This window comes from Apis mellifera, linkage group LG6 (genome assembly GCF_003254395.2).
Source record: "Apis mellifera strain DH4 linkage group LG6, Amel_HAv3.1, whole genome shotgun sequence".
Lineage (NCBI taxonomy): Eukaryota > Metazoa > Arthropoda > Insecta > Hymenoptera > Apidae > Apis > Apis mellifera.
In genome coordinates, this window is record NC_037643.1 from 5,055,148 (window position 1) to 5,079,334 (window position 24,187).

Genomic DNA, 24,187 nt, shown 5'->3' on the forward strand with positions numbered 1-24,187 from the left:
GAATTAGATTATACATAAGATGAACGAACAGCTATACAGTTTTGTTAAGTTTATAAAAATTTAATTCAGACTAAAGCAATAAAATTACAATCAGTTTTAAGATGAGAAAAATTCTAGAAAATACAATATCATCTATACTATTTAAAAATAATAAATACATATTTTTTTTCGTTTCATTTATTTTTTTTTTTATTTTTAATTTTATATAATTTATTACAGATTGAAATTTGATTAGATTTAACTAGAAGACTATTCTTTATATTTCTTCGTTTGATCACATTTTAACGAAATATAATAATCCATTTTATCGAAAATTAATTGTATATATTACGTATTTTGTTATTTGATTATTCAGTAGAAAATTATGTAGCAGAATTTGATTAATAAAAATAAGTTATTATAGAAATCGAATTAATATTGAATGATAACCAAAATTATCAAAAGAGACAAAGATTAAAAATCTTTTTATTTATTATAATAAACCATTGATTCTTTGACGTGTATTGTACAGAATCAAACGATGAAATGAAATGAACAATTCTAGGAATTGGTTGTGTTAATAATGAACATTTGCCAGCAATATTTCTCGTTACAAATGACCTATCATATATTCACACTAATAAAGACTTGATCGATTGACTCGTGATTCGATTGACCGGTTAATCTTTACAAATTACAGATTGCCAAAAGAAATAAAAAGTTTTTAACGAAACGAGAATGGCAAAGATGAAATAGTTCCTGATTCTTTTATAGAAATAGTATATTTGAAAAACGATGATATAATAACCATATATAAAAGCCATACTATACTGATAACAAATACATTCTTTTATTTTATATTAATATTTTCTGAATATTATTTATAATGTAAAATTGAAAATCAATAATAATTTGTTTTACATTCTATTTTTTGTTGAAGCAAAATAAATCGAAATAAAAGATCATTCAAGACGTTAATATATAACCTTAATTTATTTCAATATAATGTTCTCTTTGCATGATCGTAGGAACATTAGATAAATTTCATTATGACATATTTTTGATTGCAAAAGAAAGAGAATTTTGCAATAATTATATTCATTTGTTGTTTAAAGTAATCTAAAGTATTATAAAAAGTATGCAAATTACGTAATTTTTTCAGATTATATAGCTGATGCAACAATATTACAATGCTAATATATATCCATATTAATTTACGATTCAAATTTTTTTTTTATATAAAAAATTGAAAAATATATATCTTAATATTTCGAAAATTACAACTATAAATTATTTAAATCATATTATAGAATATTAAATCTATCTAATATATTTTTAAATAAATTGCGTAATTACATACTTTTCAATCAACGACGTTCCAGGCAACGACGTTTCGTTGAATCTCATTTTAACGAAATTTAACAAATTAATTTATTATATTCTTCTATTCACTTTCATTAAATAAATATTTACACAATAAATACACTTTTATTTAAAGAAAACTAACACAATGCACCGATAAATGAATAAAAGTCAAAAAGCAATCTACGAAAAGAACAATTTTGCGCGGGAATTGCGTCACAAACTGAACCAGACGCCATATTGAAAGAAACTAGTATTATCCACTAAAATGAATACCATTCCATCTGGTGACATTCTCATGAAACTATAATATAATAATTCACCAATCAGAGTCTTTCTTTTATTCTGCATAACGACCAATTACAAATCTTGTTTCATCCGTTTAATTTGAAGAAATGACGCAGTGAAAAAGGAAAACGGTGAAGTGTGAGTTTCTGTGGAAAAATTATTTCTTTGAACGAAATTTTCGCAGTTATTTCAAAGTTTCTTGTTCATAGCATTGGATTGCTAAAGATCCAAGGCATTTCTAAATGTTTGTTGAAAAATGTGATTTGGAAATTGTGAAAATACTTCGTGAAAAGAAAAATTCATCCTTCAAGATTTTGAATTTCTATCGGAAATGAAAATGAAAATGGACGAGTTAAGAATAAGAAAAAGAACAAGTTATAATTACAAAAGGACAATTATAATGTTATAACGGTGATATAAATTGCTGGGGACTGATAAAGCAAGAAAGAATTTGGTCGACATCGAGGTTATATTCGAGAATTAACAAGGTTAGTGAATGATTTTATTTCTTTATTTTTTCGTCATCTTTAAAAAAAGAGAAGATTAGAAGTATAAAATGGTAGTAGACATAAATAGCGGAAAAAATAGGATGAGAGTCATAGATTTTATAGAGGAAAATTAAACGGTAGATTACTTTGCATGAACATTAGCATCTTCTCAGGCAAAAGATTATACTTAGCATTTTGGAATTAGAATTTTAAAAATGTATTTTATAATAGAGTAAAAATAAATTTAAAATTGAAAATAAATCGGTATTAAAGTACTTTATTCTAAAGTACTTTACTCTATCAGAAAAAACTAGAAACATATACATACAATATAAAAATTTAAAAATATCTACAGTCTTTCTTGATATTTTAAGTAGAAAGATAATAAATTAGAATAGTTTATAATACAATAGAATTTGTCATTTTGCTAATCAAATATTTGCTTTAATAGAAAATATATAGGGAAATAATATAGGAAAAAAGTTTTTTTTAAATAAATCTATAGTCTTTCTTGATATTTTAAGTAGAAGGATTACAAATTAGAATAGTTTATAATACAATAGAATTTGTCATATTGCTAATCAAATATTTGCTTTAATAGAAAATATATAGGGAAATAATATAGGAAAAAAGTTTTTTTTAAATAAATCTATAGACTTTCTTGATATTTTAAGTAGAAGGATTATAAATTAGAATAGTTTATAATACAATAGAATTTGTCATTTTGCTAATCAAATATTTGCTTTAATAGAAAATATATAGGGAAGTAGTATAGGAAAAAAGTTTTTTTTAAATAAATCTATAGTCTTTCTTGATATTTTAAATAGAAGGATTATAAATTAGAATAGTTTATAATACAATAGAATTTGTCATTTTGCTAATCAAATATTTGCTTTAATAGAAAATATATAAGGAAATAGTATAGGAAAAAAGTTTTTTTTAAATAAATCTATAGTCTTTCTTGATATTTTAAGTAGAAGGATTATAAATTAGAATAGTTTATAATACAATAGAATTTGTCATTTTGCTAATCAAATAACATTTGATTTAATAGAAAATGTATAGGAAAATAGTATAGGAAAAAAGTTTTTTTTAAATAAATCTATAGTCTTTCTTGATATTTTAAATAGAAAGATAATAAATTAGAATAGTTTATAATACAATAGAATTTGTCATTTTGCTAATCAAATAACATTTGCTTTAATAGAAAATATATAGAGAAATAGTATAGGAAAAAAGTTTTTTTTAAATAAATCTATAGTCTTTCTTGATATTTTAAATAGAAATTTTAAATAGTTTATAACAGAATCTTTCATTTTGCTAATCAAATAACATTTGTTTTAATAGAAAATATATAGGAAAATACTATAGGAAGAAAGTTCTTTTTAAATAAATCTACAGTCTTTCTTGATATTTTAAGTAGAAAGATAGTAAATTAGAATAGTTTATAATACAATAGAATCTATTATTTTGCTAATCAAATAACATTTGTTTTAATAGAAAATATATAGGAAAATAGTATAGGAAAAAAGTTTTTTTTAAATACACCTATAATCTTTATTGATATTTTAATTAGAAAGATAATAAATTAGAATAGTTTATAATACAATAGAGTCTGTCATTTTGCTAATCAAGTAACATTTGCTTTAATAGAAAGTATGTAGGAAAATAAGTTTTTTTAAATAATTAGAAATAAAATAATATAAAAAGAAAATTAATTATTAAATTTCATTCAATTTTTCATTATTATTCCAATAAAATTTTATATATCAAATTAATATTTCAAAAACAATTAATTCTATATTTCTATATTTTCAAATCTATATTTATCTAAATATAAAAAAATAGGAAGGGAGTTAGCGAAATATAACGTTCTTCAAAATTTCCTACGAATCCCAATATTGAACATCCAGAATGAACAAAAAAAACTTGTTCCCCGTGCTTTGACCAGCTTTTATAAATCGTACTTTTAAATATCGTTGGAAATTCTGCAATATTGCGTGTCGTTTCATCAAGGCACGAGTCACACATGCCAACAAATTAAAAAAGAAAAAAGGAAAAATACAATCTTTTTTTCAATGACGCGAGAATAATAATAAAATTCTATCAAATACGTGATTTAATTTATCAAAATTGTTTCGAAGATTCTACAAAATTAACCGAAAACGAGAAATAAAAAAAAAATAGAAAAAAATGTAAAAAATAAAACAATCAGATTAAAAATAATTGATATTTCGTTATTCTATTTCAATATATATAGTTTATAATTTTCGATCTCCTTCAAATCCATTTCGTTAAATGTAACAGCACGATAACATTTAGAATCATTGTTCTCTAGGATTCGGTCGTATAAAGTATTCTGTGTTCCTCGGGGAAACTCCAAACCGAGAGTCTCGTCATAAATCCTTGTCTCCTTCGTCTCTATCTTTCTGTCAATCGCAATCCTCCTGTCTGACTTTTCTCGTGTCATCGTCGGCTTTTTAGATGCGATCGCACTGACCAAACAGAATTTTAAACCCTGGGTCATCGCGAATAACTGCGTCTACTTTCGAATTATGGCTCTCCGCGTTTTAATCGTTGGTCAACCGCGATCAAGTTAGAATATATTGCATGAATATAGGTACAATATATATATATGGTAGATTAAATATGACGATATTAAATTAATGATGCATAAATGATCAATAAAATTATAATATTTATGTTTGTTAAATACGTAAAATATTTTTAAATAGTTGATTCATCCATTAAAGTAGGATAAGATTTATTTATCGAATTATAAATAATTTAATTTTGTGTTAGAAATGCTTGAATATATTTATTTTATTCGTTATAGCATATGAATTATAGAATTTTTTAGTTTTAATAAATCATATCTATTTTAAATGATTGTTAAAAATTTTCGAATGGATAATTAATTATACAGATTACATGGGTAATTAATTTTTTGAATTATTATATTATAAATGGCAAGAAGTCTTTCCGTTGAAATTTTGTTAAATTTTTATTCGAATTCTTTTGCTTTCAATGTAGATTGGTATTTTTCATATACATTCTGTTAAATAATTCATAGCCTATTGGACAAAATTGGTCCACATTGTTTGGCAATAAAGCAAAATGACCAAGATTTGTGTTGTCACAATAACGTTAACATCAGAATTGATTTAGAACGAAACGAAATGAAACGTGAATTGAAAACGATGAAATTACCTTGCAACATTTACTTGGGGAATAGTAAAAATGAATGAAATGATAATGGAAAAGAAAAATGTAATAATTAAATTCATCATACCGTTAACAAGTAATAAGTAAGTTTTATCTTTTCAAAGTTTACACAATTATACACAATTAACTAATAAGAAAAATATAAAAAAAATATATTTAGAGAAATTTATAATATATTAAAAAGATAAATTCAAATTAAGGTTAACCGTTAAGAACTTAGACTTATGTTTAAAATTAGCAAGTTATAGTCGGAAGTTGTTTGCTTCTCCATAAAATTTTTCCAATTTATTCCCGGAAACTAAAAAACTACAACTATTCACAGTAAAATGTTCAAAGTAATTCAACTTTTTCATGCGTGAAAACAATTTCTTATAACTCAGTGTTTCTCAACGTTCCCGCTTCCCAAACCGGAAAATTTCTACATTTTGGAACAGGCAATTAAAAACAGTCGATTTAAAAATAAAATTCCACCCTCCTCTCATAATTTCCAAACCTACGAGAAAATTGAAAGCGTTTTCAATTCCTTTCCCATATTTCTATCAAAATAAAAATAATCTAATTATTCCTCTTTCTCCAAACCACAGGTAATTAATTTTTTAACTCTATTTAATATCTCAATATATCTCAAATCATAAAAAGATAGATAAGAACCACAGCGTTAACCACAGGGATGGTTGGAGATGGAGAGAATATCCAAGCTATTTTACAATACAATATTATACAATAATATATTTTGCAATAACTCGATCGAAAAAATCGTTGAGGGGATGGGACGCGAATAAAGGAGGATTGCGAAACACTGGGTATAACCTTTTGCCCCGCGACAGTTTTACGAGCGGAAGGGCAAATAGAGTTTGACCGTTCGCTGGACTCGAAGATAAGGCGGGTACATTTTCTGTTTTCGTGCGAGTTTCGCGAGTCCCAGCGGGGATTTCTTCATAGTCGGGGTCGTGTTGACAAACGGAACAGGCGCGCCACTACGCCGTGATATCTCGGTTTCTTTGATGGCCGACCGCCGTCCGGGGACCTTCTCGCGGGTAAATACGCGCGAGTGTATATCTGTGCCTGCTCCTCGACTCGAGTGGAATACCGTGACCCCTCGACCCTCTTTAAGGAGTGCTTCGATGAGTGGCCACTCTGTACCCGGAGAGTCGATCCGGAAGTATATCGGCTTGTCTATATCACTCTCTCGCTCATCCAAACGTCTTTTCACAGATTCCAGGGCATTCTTAGCTTCTGTTTATAAATGTGCAAAAAAGTGTGACAGATTTCGACCGTGCAACGATACGTGAACAATAAATTCTTCGTTGATGAATACGCGCCTTTATGATTGCCTATTTTTATTATATCGAGATTGAAGGATACGTGTTAAAAAGTACAGTGAAATCTTTCATTTCGAATGCTTGGAATGTTGCAGATGATAGCCAGCTATGCGTTATATACAGTTAGAATAAAAATGAAATGATTGAATAATTTAATAATAACAATGATGGAGGAAATGACGTTGGAAGGATGCTTTGGATAATTTCTAATAATCCGATGGAAATTTAGAAACTTTGTGTTCAATGTAAAGGTATTAGTAAAATAGATCATCTTCTTAATTTTAATACCGATTACTAGAACTTAATATTCCATCGATTAAGCTATCTTAAAATTTAATATATTTTAGGTATTAAATTTTTATCTAAAATTTATATCTAATAAATTCAGAAACTATTCTTCGCGTACCCATTAATTCCAGTACAAATTTTATCATTCCATAAGTATCTGCCTTAATTCGAGACCGGTACATGGACGAAAATACTGTCGATTTTTAATCGACCGAGATCGATACAGCTTTCGAGGTGGATTTCGCTAGTAATTAAGTCTGTTCATTCGGGAATGCAACGAATTATCCCCTCTGGTTGCTCGAACGTGGAGAGGGGACGACTTAATGACTGCGTTGTCGCGGGACTCCTCGCGTGTTAAATTCCGGGACGTCGACGAAGACGTCCCGCCGCGATACACAGCTTCCACCGCGTGCAACGATAACGGCATAATGGATCTTCCGCGTTTAATCTGCGATCTCGTTCGATCTACCCGCGCCCCCTCTTAATTAGCTTTTATTCCGGGATGCGACAACTTTAAGCGGGTTGTGTGCCCGGAAAAGTGGGGATGTTGTGGAAACTTTGATGATGAGAATCGGTTATGAGAGCGATAATACGAGGTAACAAACTTTTTCGGAATTTAATGATAGTTGAATTTGAATTTGAATCGATTCTTATATATTTTTTATGTTTTTTTTTAATTAGAAAGTTTTATCTTGCTACTTTTATAACGATGATACGATATTTTCTTTATTTTTCTTGGTATTTATGGATAGCTTGGTGGATACAAATAATTATGGAAATTGAAAAGGATAATTAAGGAAGGAGATATAACAAGTTCACTACTGAAAATGTCGATCATCTTTTTAATAGTATATTTTCGAAACAAATTTTTTTATTGTCAAGAAGAATATTTATGTACATCTCTCTTTTCAGTTTTGTCAAAATTGGATCATTGTTCTCATTCAGAAAGTTTTATCTTGCTACTTTTGTAACGATGATACGATATTTTCTTCGTTTTTATTTTTTGGACATTAAAATAATTAGGGAAGCAGATTCTTTTTTATCAAGAACAATATTTAAATACATTTCTCTTTTCGGTTTTATCAAAATTGAATCGTCGTTCTCGTTTATTCTTCTTCCTGTCTCGTCTTTAAATTTCGCATATTTTGATTCTATAAACATTGAACTATATTATATCTCACGAGATCGGAGTAATTAATTAATTGTCACAAACTTGTTTGAAAAGAAGTCGTGCACGAAAACTAAGTTGAAAAAGTACGAGTGGCCACTTCTTTTTATCTGCTTTTCCGTTTTTATCAAACGTAGAAAATTGGCTACTCTTTGACTTTTATACACGAGCTATGAGTTTGAACAGGTTCGCCATTTTCCTCGACACAGAACTTTTATCAAGCGCGCATTTACCATCTTCCATCGATCCTCATTTTTTCCATCCATTTTCTACGTTTGAAAAACGATTTATTCAATCTCTTAATTAATTATTACCAAAATGTTCTCTTAATTCTTGAAACGTTTTCAAAATTTTCGTACATTTCAAATATTCCCAATCAAATATACATCGATCGTTAATTTACAATTAAATTTTCTATAACGTTTAATAAATTTTATACAGGATATCAGGTATTAATATGTACTTTACTAATTATATATACACAGATACACATACCAATTACAATTTATTATCAATTACGAATCATTCGTATTAATAATCATTTATTTTTCGCAGTGTACGCAATAATAACCCATCCATTCGTTTCTCTCTAAAAATTATCTCCACGTGAATGAACGTACAAAGCATTAAATCCCATATGTATGAAAAATGTAGGACGAAAAACATTCTAAATCTTTTTCATTTTTGATTGGCGCGTCATAAACTCATATTAAACTCGTATTGCTGTGCGTGTATTTATACAACGAGGCGGGCGAATCATTTTGAAAACCGAAATCGTGTTCTCACGCGAGTAACACGCTGAAGCACTTAAAAGGATGTGAAAAGGCGCGCGAATGTTGGAACACGTTGTCGAAAGCATTGAAAGAGACACAAGAGCACCGCGGTCGCACATATGGAAACACGATATTGACCCGAAACATTCCTCACCCCTTTGCTGTTGAAACATGCTTCTACGAAGTCTATAAGCAGAGATGTAATGGATTCGTGGAAATTGTCACGAATTAATTATCCACTTTTATGCCACGATCACCACAACCCTTTCCTCGCGCTCGAATCGTCGAAATTTAAGGCTGTGGTTTTAATTGTTCGTTAAATTTGAAGATAAATTCGCGATTTTCGTGTTAATTGTTTGATCTCGTTTGATTAAAAATATTTCAATTTTAAATGTATTTGTTTTTTAGCGAAATTAAAATCTAAATTTCGAAACATAGATATATATATACACTTTATAAATATTAGGTAAAATTCATTTCTAATATTGACATTTTTTATATAATGTAAAAGTCTAATTTCTTTTATTTATTTACACAAAATAGTTCATTTATCGATAAAATTTCAACAAATGATATCTATTTTTAGAATTAGAATAGAGAATAATTTATAAAAAAAAAAATAAAGAGAAACTACTCTGTTATTAAAATATTAACAAATATTCAAAAATTGGGAAAAGTGTATGGGTATTCATTAAATATACGATGTAACAGTTCTACTTTAATTCATATCAAAGCTCATCGGCTCGTAACAAACGACGAGAAATACTGGGAGCGCATTTTACAATATTAAACCGTCCCAGAAAACATATATTTCAAGTTGAAACGAGCAATAAAAGATATAAATGAAAAATGTACAATCAAACGTAGAACGATCTTTCTAAAAAAAACGATATAACAATATGATTTCGTGATTAAAGTTGGGCAATATTCCGTAATATTCGAGGAGAATCGGTTGTCAGGGATGTCGTTCCGCTTGATTAATTGACTCGTCTAATTCCGCCATCTTGGTTCTTGCTCGTTTAAAGAAAATGAGAGGAAAAAAAAAAAAATGTTTCCAACCAACGAAAGAGAAATCAAGTTGACATTAAGCTTTTTTTTTTCTCTCTCTTTTTTTTATAAACGAGACGTAGAAATTCTTTCAACTTTGAGAGAAAACTCTTCTTTAATCTTTCTCCAAATTAAACAGACACTGGCCGTGTTTGTGACAGGTTTTAATAAGGTTTAATATTTAATATTCTTCCAGTTTACTCCCACGTGTTTTACTAACGACCCAATTTTAAATGACGAGCGACGTTTCAATTAATTTCCCATTTCTATTTTTTTTTTTTTTTTGCGTTTCGAAATACTGACCATTTTTTTTTTAATTTTTAGGGAATTAAACGAAAATTAAAGACGCGAAAGAAAATTTTCTTCTTCTTTCAAGAATTAACCGACAAAGTTCGTTCGATGGATATAATTATAAAGGATTAAGAAAATAATTGTTAAGTGGAGGATTTAATTTTTTTACTCTTATATGGTAAAGTAAAGCGAAATTAAATTTCATTTTTTATATATAAGTAATCTTGATTGATTTTTTACAATAAAAAAGAAACATTTTCACGTATGAAAGTGGATTATTTTAAAAGATCAATCGTAAAATTAATAATATCGTAATTAATGTTATATTGTATATCAACAGGTTTCAAATTCCAAACAAATATTATATTTCAATTGTATAGATGCCTAATAGGTATCTAATTTGCATCTCATTAGCTGCTTTAGTTGTATTGATAATGTAACAATTATTTTATTCTATAATATCCAAAAATTTTTGAGCGTTAAAAAATCAATGAAAATATCCTTGGATTCGAATAAATTTGTACAAACGAATATAACTCAAGAAATATAATACTTTTCAAATCGTAGATTATAACTAATATCGTCGTAGATTTTTCCCTCTACAAAGTAAACTCTTTTTTCTGTTTCAGATTCGAAGATTACTATATGAATCAATAAAGCTTCTCCCCGCTTAAGCTGCTCTACATTCATTTGTGAAGAGAGATTTGCTCGTACACAAATACGTATTTTCCTCAATTTTTAATTATCATATCCTACTCTTAATTTCATCAACTTCTTGCCCTTTGAACATTCGACCTCCTCTCACTCCACCCTCAATCAAACCTTTCTCAAACCAATTAAAAAAAAGAAACCAATCTGCAATAATCTTGATCTCAAAATAATTCACAACTTGATCAATCTCTCCCTCTCCACAAGTACGTATTTTCCTCAATTTTTAATTGTCATATCCTATTCTTAATATCAACTCCTTGCCTCCTTTGAACATTCCATTCAACCTCCTCTCACTCCACCCTCAATCAAACCAATTAAAAAAAAAGAAACCAATCTGCAACACGCGAATAATCTTGATCTCAAAATAATTCACAACTTGATCAATCCCTCCCTCTCCACAAGTACGTATTTTCCTCAATTTTTAATTGTCATATCCTACTCTTAATTTTATCAACTCCTTGCCCTTTAAACATTCCATTCGACTTTCTTTCACTCCATCCTCAATCAAACCTTTCTCAAACCAATTAAAAAAAAGAAACCAACCTGCAACACGCGAATAATCTCAAAATAATTCACAACTTGATCAATTCCTCCCTTTCCAAAAGTACGTATTTTCCTCAATTTTTAATTGTCATATTCTACTCTTAATTTTATCAACTCCTTTGAACATTCCATTCGACTTTCTTTCACTCCACCCTCAATCAAACCTTTCTCAAACCAATTAAAAAAAAGAAACCAATCTGCAATAATCTTGATCTCAAAATAATTTGATCAATCCCTCCCTCTCCACTTGCAGATGAACTTGGAACGAATGGTGGTGGCCCGTTCGAAAATATCTGCGATATCGTCTCTTGGATCCACCATTTCCAAGGAGAATCTACGCGCGTCGTGTCCACCCGTTTGGAAAGAAAGATGTCGCGTTGCTTTTCGAACGTAAAGCGTGAGACCGCGGCAATAAATCAAAGGGGGATCCCGGTTTGCTTTCGAACCGGGTTTCGAAGGAAAGGGGGTGCTTTTCAGGTCCACGACTCCTGGGAGGTGTCTCGCTACGAAAAATCCATTCGTCATCCCCTCCACACACCTCCCACATCGCCACCTTTCTTTCCCCCCTTGCTTCTTCCGCGTCTTCGAAACCACTCGCCGACTTTCTATCCTCCAATTTTTTTTCTTTTTTTTTTCTCCCCCTTCCTTTTCTTGTCCCAGTCCTCTCTAGAGCATCGTCTGAGAGCATTCTAGATTTTCAGGTCTTGGGAGAATTTCTGGAAATCAATCGAGTTGTTTGAAAGGGTGTGTTGGAAAGTTTAGGTTAGGAGGAAGAAGTAGTTTATCGAGGGTTAATGTATCGAAGTTTTTACCAGATTGATAAATGATTATCGATTGGGTGGTTACTTTTAACATTAGACATTGGCAATAATATCATTTAGGATGGTTGATTTCGATTTTGATTAATTAGAATTAGAATGAATTGGTAGAATAAAGAGAGATGTTCAAGTAGATTTGGAATATAAATGTGTTTTTACGATCTTTTTTGAATATCGATTATCGATCGATACATTTTTCGTGCCGCTTGATTATACGCGTAATTGACAGAGCATGATGAAAAAAGGAGCATTACATCGATCGATAATCGATGCCGAATTCGTTTATTTTCGATCGAGAGCCAGAAGACAATGTGAAAAAGCTCTTAGATGTGTCGTGATTGATGAGGGAAAATTTTATTTCGAAAGTGTTTTGTTTGATATCGTAAAGAAGAGAAAGGTTGCGTTGGAAGAAATGTTGGAACTTGTGGTATTATGGAAATGGGGGCGGATGGTGCGTGATGGTGATAAGGAAAAAGCGATTGGAATTTTTTATAACCTTGTACCAAGGTTTCTTGGGTTTTTGGAGCATGTAATACCGAAATGGAACTGCTTTTCCAGATAAAAATAATAAAAAGTTGAACAGGACAATTTATGATATAGTTGGTGTACATAAAAAGTATATGAAAACTAATTGGTGAAATATATTTTTTTTTTTGATATGCTAGTTGAATTTTTAAATTTTTTTTTTAATTCAATGTTTAAGATTTCCTGACGATTTTTATGTATTTTTATAATTTTTGTTAAAATATTAAAAACAATATTGCCTGTATTACATAAAAATGTAATTAACAATTTTAAAAATTTATGTTTTTGAAAAAACAATTATTCAATCTATCGTTCAAATCCAGATTGAGAATGCAGGAATAATACAGAAACATTTCACAAATATAAAAATAATATTTTGCGCAAATAATGGATATGAATATATAAAACTCGCAAGAAAAAATGTATTTTATGAAAATTCAATGTGAAAAAGAGCATCGATATAACTTATTTTCATTTTTCATATTCATATTTAAAATAAATTTCGTAGAGTGTGCTTAAATACTTCTTTTTAACTGTTTTGCAAATTCATTTCGAAATAAAATAGAATATCGTATCGTTCCTTCTTCGAGAAAGGAATGTGACATGAAAGAAATGAGAACATTATGGAGAATGAAATATTAAGATACGAAACTGTGTCGTGGAAAGTGGACGTAAAAAAAAAAGAAAAAATTATCTCAAACGAGATTATCGCGAGTCAAGTGGACTATTTGCCATATTATTACGTCGACATCTGGCAAGATGCTCGAATTGAGATACATGTCATGTTATGTCGAGGAGCTGGTTCAAGTGCGGTGTCGAAACGCTCTTTAGATCACTTATATTTATAAAAGAGCATTAATAAAAAACGAGATGTATCCAATTTTAATAGATTATCCGTATCTGGCATACAAAATATATATATCACGAGTAAATTTTTCTCTACTTCCGTAACATCGAAATTGGCCAAAATAATATTTAACAAAATAAAATAAAAATATCAAAATTCATCGTAATCTTCGTTTTCATATTTTTCTACTCAACATTTTTTTTTTTTAATCTTTTGTCATGATATGGAATTCAAAACTTTTCGATTCTAAATAAAAGGAAAAAGAACTCATAATACAAAAAGTGGATCGAATATTTCTTAAATTTTTAAATACATATTTAACGTATTATAAAAGGAAGGCGATATATAATCTACATAAAAAAGTTCTCGAAGATCTCTCTTTAGAAAGAGAATTCTAAAAACTCGTCGTCAATTGTTTAAAAAAAAATAGAACGAAAATTTCATTGGTAAAAATACTATTCATCAAAGCATCCCTTTGAATCTCGTCGAACAAATTTGAGTTTCACGAAGCGAACGATTCATCTATAAATAATACATCTCTGTTCAATAATAACGAGGGCTCTGGTATAACGAAGATCTTCGTTAATATCACCGACTTTCGTCGCGATTCACGCTCTTCTTTGTCAACGAAACGAGAACGCCTCGAATGATACACACCATTCCCTGTTGTGGAAACTGTGAATAAATTGGTTGAGTGGCGGCACGTCTATCTGGATAAATGGCGGGCAACGCGCTTATCCCAGATTTCATACGTTTACCCTCCGCCTACGCAAACACGTGATGTCCACAAACACCCGGAAATTCGTTCGACACTCTCCGCTTCGATATTACTCGTCCTCTGCTCGATAACCACTCTCCTAAACCTATTCAAACCGAATCTTTCTCTCCTTTCTTTTGTTTCCGCTATGTCGAGAGAAATTCCACTTTTCGAATTTATTCGTCTATACATACGAAAACAAACGGGAGGAGGGTACAAAGGGAATGAAGGAAGAAAATGAAAAGAGGAGAGTATCGATTTTCGCGAGTAACGTTGGAGGAATTTTTATTGACAAGTATCGAAGAATTCGAAGATATTTTCGAAATTTTTCCATCTCAAATTCTCCACGTTTGTTTGCGTTATGTCTAACGTAATTACAAGCGTGTAACAAATTTGGTGTAATAAATGTAGAAATGGATGTCTTGAAGAAGAAAGAAGAAAGTTTTTAAATATACTTTCTAATATTTGATTAATTTTAGGTACAAAACTGTATCTGGAAATAATACAATATTTGGGAAAATTTAAAATATTCAAAAACAAATGCAAGAAGAAAGCGATTTGCACTGTTGTTATGAGAAACAGAGATTGCCAAAGATTTGAATAATTGAAAAATGAACTGACTGTTTAAGAAAAATATTCCTCGCAAGAAATTTAGACTTGGAAAAGAGTCAAGGCGTATAAAGAGGAATGCATTTGACTTACCGTGAGGCACGCATTTCGGGATGGGATGATTCCAACCGTCCGCGGTGCAAGTCAGTATTTTATGACCCTTCAATCTACGGCCTGGTTCACACGAGTACACGGTCTGCAAAGTACCATCTTTAAGGACTCGTTCCCTCACTCTTCCCCATTGAGGCGCCTGCACCAAGGGACAATCCCCGAGAACTCCTGAAAACACGAACGAAGCACACGTTTAATCGTGCGAGAAAATGGAACTATACTTTTAATTAGGCAAATTTTGAAAACTTGTATTAGATTCAATTTGGAGAAGAAAATAATTGGCGAGTAATTTTCATATGTATGAAAATGTATAAAAGATTTTAATCTTTTGCAGCAATTGTTACGTACGATGTAGAGTTTCTGCGATTAAAAAATTGAAATTAAAATAATCTATAAAGGAGATGAAAGAGATTTGATGAAATGATTTATTTGTTGCAAAAGTTGCGACAAAAAAAAAGAAATATGAAGAAACGTGTGAGCGCTTTATCTGTTTATATTCCAAAATATTCGTCTACATTGGAAATTTAACGAATTTCCACAAAAGAAAATATTCATGTTTCGAAATTTGCAAATTTCCTTCGTATTAATACGAATAATTTACAATTAATTTCAAAAATTCGATCGTTACATTGTAAACGATTTAGAAGGGTGCAATTATTATTTTCAATTCAACTTGGCGGAATCATTACTCGAAATGGGGAAAGCGAGTTTTTTCCGGTATTTCATGGGTTTGGAACAAAGAGTGGTTCAGAGTACACTGAAAATTTAATCTCGACCAGGTATTGGTCGAGCGTGGAAATTAACTCCGCGATTGGTCACCGCCCAATCTCGGTTTATAGGAGCAAAAACTAAAATTTAGTTGACCAATGTTTTTTCAACGAAACTTTTACAATTTAACTTAGATAGATTCCGCGTTGTAAGGTTTATCATTATGGGATTATGCAACCGTGATCATTTTAATCATTTCATTATATCATTTACTTCTGATTAGTCAAAATTTTTCACAAACCATCTTCGAGACAATGCATTTCATCTCCTCTTTTTCCAACAGATTATTCAAAATTATCTTCTATTATACCCATAAAGGATTCGAATCTAATCTGTCCAATCAATATTCGAATGCTAGGTACTTCTTCATCACACTTAATCCAATCTTCAATTTTCTTATTAACTCGTGTTCGATGAATAATCCCCTTGCATACCAATTTCTTTTGTCTCGCCTCTTCAAAAATACCCCACAAATATGAATGGAAGGAAATATTAATTTCCCATAATAAGCGCCTTATTTTATATCATTATTTTATTCGTCGTAACGAATCCGATCGCGCGATAAATTTAAATATCAAAGAAGCTGTGAAATGTGAGAAAAAAGGCAGGGACAATTTCACGGTTATAAAATTGCTGGTAGTTTCCGTAGTCGAAGGGCAACATTCCTAATCGGCTCGCCGCGAGGAATCTCGAGTTACGAGCCACGAGAGCCGAGGTCATGTTCTCCACGATGGCCAGAACGAAATCGGCCTTCGCAGTAACGACTTTCATGCTGCATTGCTGATTCAGATAAAAGGATAACACTTGGATCCTCACCGTGAAAAAAACCTTTCAACCGTTCAACCAAATTTTCTTTTTGGCCAATACTCTACTCTTCTCAATTTCTAGGGAATTTTTTAGGAACCGCTCGATCGATCAGTAAGTTTTCTACGTTTTTCACAGAGATTTTTGACAATTGGAAAGCATCATTTCAATAATTGTAAAAGTGATGAAATACTCGTTGATTGAATTTGTGAGAAATTTAGAAGAAATAATACGAGATAGCAATACAAGTAAAATAATGAAAATCAGTATCCAAAACTATTTCTATTTCCTTCTCGACGAACTAATAATAATCTGTATCAGAATCAGTTTCAAAATTCTCCTCTCCGATATTCGTACGAGGATCCATAAGGAGCAATAATGGCACAAACGCTTATTACAATTCTATTACACAACGGGAATTTCATAAGTGGGGAGGGGGAATACGACGAATCCTCGTGTGCAAAACGTTAGAACGTTTCCACGAACGTCTCGGATAGGAAGGAAGTTTCCGTTTGAAGCATCATCCAGATGGAGAAGGTCTGTCGTTTAATTAATACCTGAACGTTTACATTCCGTAATTAATATCAAGACGCTGTGGAAGGTGCACGGTCAATTCTCTATTCACCGATATTCCTCAAAGGGTCCGGGGGTGGAAACGTAACCAAACGATGGCGTGTTAATTAAATGAATAGGGCGGCACGATTTGAAAGGGATGAGAGAGAGAGAGAGAGCTGACGATCCAATTGTAGGCATTGGCCGGTATCGTAATACTATGATCAGCAATGGATCTGGCCAACTTGTGAATCCCAGTCGCGTTCAATTGATAAGGAACAGAATTCTAGCGTCCTGGTTTACGCTCGTCGGACCTCGAGCAGCGACGAATGATCAATCAGTTGTTGGGACGAGAAGAATGGATTGGAGTTAAATATCTTTTCTTCTTCATCTCGATTTTTTAATATTTGATTTCAGAGAAACGGGTTAAAGAGAATAATAAATTTTTATTATAGTTAAAAGTGTCTCTTCGATGTATAAATAATATCGAGAAACGGATTGGTGAAAGTCGTGGATGTATTCATTATGTATATTGCAACGAACGCACGTGACGGTGTTCAGAAAAGGAAACGTATGGAATAATCGATTATTGATAGATTGTGACACGTATGAAATTACTTCCACGAGTTGTAGAGACATCGTAACTTGATATAACATTTATGGAGATTGCCCCGAATTCAACTTGTAGAGGTGAAATTATAACACTTGAACTCTCGTTGCAAATAAATTAAAGTAACTTTATTATTCCGATTTATTAGACAGATTTTTAACACCTGTTTTCAAATTACTTATTTTATCCCAACAATTTTGCGTAAAACAAGAAATGTAATGATAAAAGTTTATTCCGAAATACAGGTTGAATTCAAATAAAATTATTATTCTCTAATTGAAACGAAGATACATGTAAGAATAACGATCAGAGAACAAGTATTGGAAAATAGTGAAAGGTTTCCAATTTAGGAGAGCACGTTCAATTCAAAAGTTTAGACAGTGGCCACAAACAGTCTCGTCTGAAACGTTTCGATGAATTAATTCTTGAACGGGCAAAGATCCAAATGATTTTCGAGGCGTTGGGACACGTATACTCGAATCGAAATAATTAACTGACCGTACGGCATTGTATCAAATAAGTGGTTTGGGCGGGTCCAAAAGCTCGGCCAGCTCGGCATTAACCGCAAAATTTATGCTACGTCGATAACGACCGGTTAGAATTTTAAACAGGTCATTGTGCGCCTGCGAATTTTACATTTGTCTTTTGAACGATCGAATTATGTATTTCGTGGTTCATCGATGAAATGAATAGAAGTTATAATAGATCTTTAAATTATTATTATTTGAAAATGAAGAAAAATCTAATTTCTAGATAAAAATATTTTTTTAAAAATATTCGCCCATTTAATATATTTTTAATTTAACGTAAAGTCGTATTGACAACTTTTACTTGTTAGAATGTTGAGTGAAATTAACGTAATATTTTCGACATAAATTTGTTTTAAAACAAATTTAGAATAATCGAGAGTTAGAATATTTTTCCAACGAGGATTTATAAATATTTTCGAAAATTTTGGAAGAATGCTTTTCTTACAATTATCCTATATATACACACCGCATAGTAAAAGTAAAGTATTTCTGAAGCTAAATGTAAAGTATCTCCATATATAACAAGGTAAAATTAGGAACGCTGCACGTCCATTCTAATTAACAAAATGCACTAACGAGATGCTTCAAAACGTAGGAATAATAGATGTAATTTTGTTAATTTTTAAGGCGAGCTCTGGAGAAAAACTCGGTAGATAGATAGAAAATTTTCCATCCCTGTGCCTGGGTGGAAAGTTAAACGTTAAGCAAACTGCTTATAAATTGTGGAATCTCGGTGTGTATAATATTGAAAAAGATTTTTCAAAAAACGATCAGCCTACTCTAATTACATCACGTGAATTTTTTCCCCTCGAGAATAATTGTTTGTATAAAATTGAATTTCTAAAATTTCCCTCTTTATTTCAGGCAACAACGATCGAAATTTTCAACCACCGTAAAATACACATTTCGCAGTTTCATTAATCTTAAAAAAATCCAACTTTCATACGCGTGCATAAAAAAAATACAATGTGAAAAACGCGATGTTTATTAAAAAAAAAAAAAAAATTTCGAAGAATTTGCATTCTTCTTCGTGATGAACATTTCGAAAGAGGCATATAGAGAACGCTCCAAACCAAATTTTCAATGGATAAAAATTGCAATACCAATACATTCGTAATAAGTTAATTAAAACATATTTTTCATGATGAACAGAAATATAAATATTTTCGAATTTTACAATCAAATTTTCTTCTCCTCCAAATCTAGTCTAGAAGTTAAACACTATTAATCTAAAAAAAATAAATTAATTTCAAATAAAATTATTTTCTAAAATTGCATAATTAGAAATTCATTCAACAAATAATACTGGATAAACTCTTGAACCCAAAACTAATAATATAAATAAAATTCTATAAAATATATTGATCTAAACCATGGATACAAAATTCATATTATTATTGGTCTATAAATAAATAAATTAAAGAATAATTAAAAAAAAAACCCCTTTAGATAATAATTTTAATGCATCACTAAAAGGTTGAAATATACCATCAAATCAAAGGTAACAACGCACGTATCACCCCTTAACCGCAAAATTACTTCGATTCTCTGATTCTCCTCCCAGAAAATAGAGAATAAAAAATAAATAAAATAAAATCCATTCATAGTTTGAACGAGAGAGAAATGCTCAAACTACAAAAGATTGGTGACGCGAGCAGTAAAAGCCTATTCGATTCTTTGATCGTTTCCACGTGTTGTCGCGAGACCGTGGCAAAATTGCTTGTTCCCTCGTTCGAAAAAAATCAACAGAATCGAAAGAAAGGTTGACAGGCGTGGCCCTGAACGAGAAAAAAAGAAAGAAATAAAGAAAGACAGGAAAAGGAACAAAGAGGGGAGGCGTTTAGCGTTAATTTGTTCACCCCCGCAAATTCTTGCGGCCAAACACCGTGCACAAGCTGCGCAACGCAGCTTGGAAAACAAACAAACGCGATCGCGAGCCTTTTATGGAAGCAATCTGCGCAAACCCGAGACCCATTTACTTAATGCAGCCTGCCTGCCCCGTGGTGACTCTCTAATTAATGTCACCCGAGATCTCCCTTCCAAAAGGCGGCGTTGGCCGGCTTTATATATATATATATATATATATCAGATCCGGAGGAATGTTGTTGTGCCTCGTCTTCTGCAATTGGAATGCGAAAACGATAAGCGTTTACGTAGGAGAAATTCATTGTGCTTATCCGAGATAGTTTCTAGCCGAGCTCCTTCTGACACGATTCCTTATTTCTCCTCCCTTTCTTGCGTTGATAGGTGGAAGGGAAGGATTTAAAAGGAGAGGGTGGTTTTTGTAGGATATGGCAATTTTGAATTATTAAGCGAAAGATCGATCTTTTATTTTTCTTCCTCTTCTTCTTCTTCTTCTTCGAATCGTTTGTGAAAATTGACGCTTTATTTCATCTGATTTAAAGCAAACTCAAATTGTAATCGTAATGAATCGTATGAATTACGATTAATGAATTATGCTTAGTGAATTATATTTTTGATATTAACATGTTCAATTTATCATTTAATTATCGCAAGAATTTTTTTTTCTTTTCTTTCATAAGTATAAACAGATAAATCTGGTTGAAATTTCTCACGTATCGCGTATCGATCTCTTCTCGAGCTGTTTCCCTCTCGATCGATAGGTATGTCGCTCTAAATACGCGCAAGCAACGCTTTATTAAGTCTCGCCTCGTTTTAACGACAGCCATTTCGCTCCACTCCTATGTTTCTCCCGCTGGAATATTTTACGATCGAAGGGAGGAGGAGCTAACCGTTGTCACAGTTTCTAAGATTTACGTATTGTTACGCGTGTAGCCTGTTTCTTCTTGGCTTCCAACCGTAAGCTCTCGCTATTGGATCCGTGAATCTGGAGAGGAATAGGGAGAGATGCTCTTTTTATTAAAGAATTTCTATTCTTTTGATGCTCGAAAATTTTTAGATAAAGATATTGTTGATCTTTTTCATCGTTTTAAATTATGGAATAATTTGCAAGAGACGATTTAATTAATTAATTTAGTAAAAAAGTTTCTTAATCTTTTGATTTTTTTGAATAAAAATTAATTGAATCACGAATTTAGATCGGAGTTGTTCGACGATTATTATTAAGATTCGGTCTATACGCTTTAACTTTTCCTTAATTAATTATTCCAGGGATACGTTAATCTTGTTGAGTTTTAATTTTCAATTTGAAAATATTAAAATTATCCCTTTCCAGAGGAGGAAAAGGATACAATGTTTCTCAATATCTTCTTAACTATGTAAAGTTGAATTTAATGGGAAACTTAAGATGCTGTACAGATGCCTGTAAAGTACACAAGATTCTTCGTTACAACAAAGTTAACTTGCAATTCTATTATCTGGAGGAAATAAAGAATTAATTACATCGATATTATTACTAAAATATTAATTAACTTTGTTGAAAAAGTGTATTAAGATAAAATTTACAATCTCTAAACGCTCTCACACTTTTCAAATGGAATATTTATTATAAAGTTTTGAAAAAAAATCCATTCAAACAGAATTGCACGAGATAAATATTGAGTTTAATCAGATCTCATTTCGCGCAATTGATAAAACTAGCGAATTCGAATGCGATTTAATCAATTTCTCCAAAAGGCAGGAATGTTCAACGAAACGGACAATCCGCTGTTTGCAAATCGGATAAATCGATGAACGATTCGATATCGAAATAATGCGGCATTCTGTTAATATCAGGGAGGCTAAACTCACTTTTGACACTTGTGGCTTTCATTTAGTTATACTTTGAAAGTTTCTAAAAGAATGTCATCGTTCCTGGAAAGAAAAATAGAGGATAGAGATCCGTAAGACAAGAAGAGTAATAGAAATAAATAAGAATAAATTAGAAAAATTTATTTTTATCCAGTTTTCGAAATTTGGAACGACACTTTTTACATTCAAGAGAAAAATTCCAACGATTTCGAAAGATTTTCCAATCATTTCGTGTATTTATTAGTTGTTATCAATTTGTAGCATAGGTTTAACATTCTATCAAGAAACCTTACTTATTGACACAAGGGTTAACGAGGCACAACTGAATCTCCAATAACTTTAATGGAACAAATCAAAGCAGTTAATCGTGCATTTGTATACATATAAAGTTAGCCTCTTGTTCAACTTAAATCATCGAATACTTGACACGTATTACTTCACGATGTTACGGATAAAACACATTGCAGAAAATTTAATAAAAAAATTTCTCTCGTCCAATAAAATATAACTTATTATGTATACAAATACTCTTATCTTTTTCCACGTTAACTCAGTAAAAAAGAAGAAAAAGGATACTAAAATTCATAACACACGAAATTCAATCTTATATCGATAAACTCGTTGTTTAAAAAATTAGTAAAACGAACTCGAGGGGATGGAAACACGACGCGTATAAGACTCGTGAACACGAAACTTTGCTCGTTCCATTTCTGACACCGATCGATCCCCTTGAATACGATGCGATACAGGCTTTTCGCGGGATTAACGCCGGGATAAATCCCATCGAAGCATTAGAATCTCTTCTCGGAGAAAGCGTTAAACACGGTGGCGCGAGCACGCGTTGGAAAAGCGATTGGTGGCAAAGTGAGTCATCTCCCCGGAGGCGTTTCCAAGATGCGTTACATAAAGATTACACGGGATACACTCCGGTTCGACTGACACCGCCGCAATTTACATAGATCGATAAGTCGAGATTACTCACGCCGAGATGCGTCTACGCCTCCTCCCTTGCTTAACTCGATGAACTCCTCGAGGAGGACCTCGAGGAGAAGAAGTCGCGAGGCGTTATTAATTCAAATTTAAAACAAATCGGGAAAAATTTGAGGCGAGTGAAAATGGAGGATGATAAGTTAAGGTTGAGCAAGTTATTTTATCAAATCGTGAGCAATTGAGAATTAGAAATTTGTGTTGAGTGTGTAATTTAATTATTATTCAGTTAAATGGGAAGGAAGATAGCACGTGTTAAGTTAAAAATGTTTACAGGTATTTTGTATTAAAAAAAATAATATTCCAATGGAATAATCTTATTAGAGAGCATTAGCCTTCATAAGGTCCATGAAACTTTCCCTGTTAAAACTTTATCGTCTCATTCGGCATCGACGCGGGGATCGCATTTCTCATTCCGTCATGCTGGAACTGGTTCCCTTTCCATCCAACTCGAACCACTTTAACATCGGTGCAGTCCATTTTCCGTCCTGTGCCGCTACTTTTCCTTTTCCCAAAGATGTTTAAACGATCTTTGACGATTCTGGAAAACGTTTTAACTCGCGAAACAATGGGATACGTTTAACAATCATATCTCTGGAAAAATATTAAACGTGTGATATTTGTAAAAAAAGGAATATTATCATAAAATATTTTTTCTTTCGCCAAAAAATTGTCTACATTTTCAAACATCATTTATTGCAAATAATGATGTAGCTGAAGAGGAGAGGCACTCTGATTATAAGAATCGAATGATTGGTGAAAAAGAAATTCGAAAGATTCGAAGAGTTTTTAAAGAAGGGATTCTAATATCGCTTCTGAAATTTATACAACTATCTTTCTCCGATCTATCAGTCACATCTAGTTATTTAAGACTATATAATGGATCTGCTAATTGACGTTACTAATGGATTTGCTAATAGAGACTCGGAATGGAATCACTTTCTTTTCTTTCCTTTATTAACAAGAATCTCATTATTAATAATAAAATAGATGGAGTTACATTATTTGTAAGGATTCTCGATTCCCTGAAAATTAAACATTTTCCAGAATAATTTTCTTCTCGCGCGAAATCA

At 31.3% G+C, this 24,187-nt stretch overlaps 1 protein-coding gene and 1 long non-coding RNA gene across 4 annotated transcripts in view; one reads left to right on the forward strand and one right to left on the reverse strand.

The window, feature by feature from the left end:
• The window catches only part of LOC725800 (fibrillin-2), a 160,127-nt gene that overhangs the window by 76,925 nt on the left and 59,015 nt on the right, over positions 1-24,187 (reverse strand). For all 3 annotated transcript variants that reach the window (XM_006561295.3, XM_016912646.2, XM_006561296.3), the window contains exon 2: positions 15,135-15,320. In XM_006561295.3, the coding sequence (XP_006561358.2) occupies positions 15,135-15,320 (186 nt within the window). The remainder of the gene's footprint in view (positions 1-15,134; positions 15,321-24,187) is intronic.
• LOC113218869 lies at positions 1,356-13,000 on the forward strand. The gene is made up of 3 exons (XR_003304923.1): positions 1,356-2,117; positions 10,265-10,409; positions 10,861-13,000. It is a non-coding gene; the product is annotated as an uncharacterized LOC113218869 (long non-coding RNA).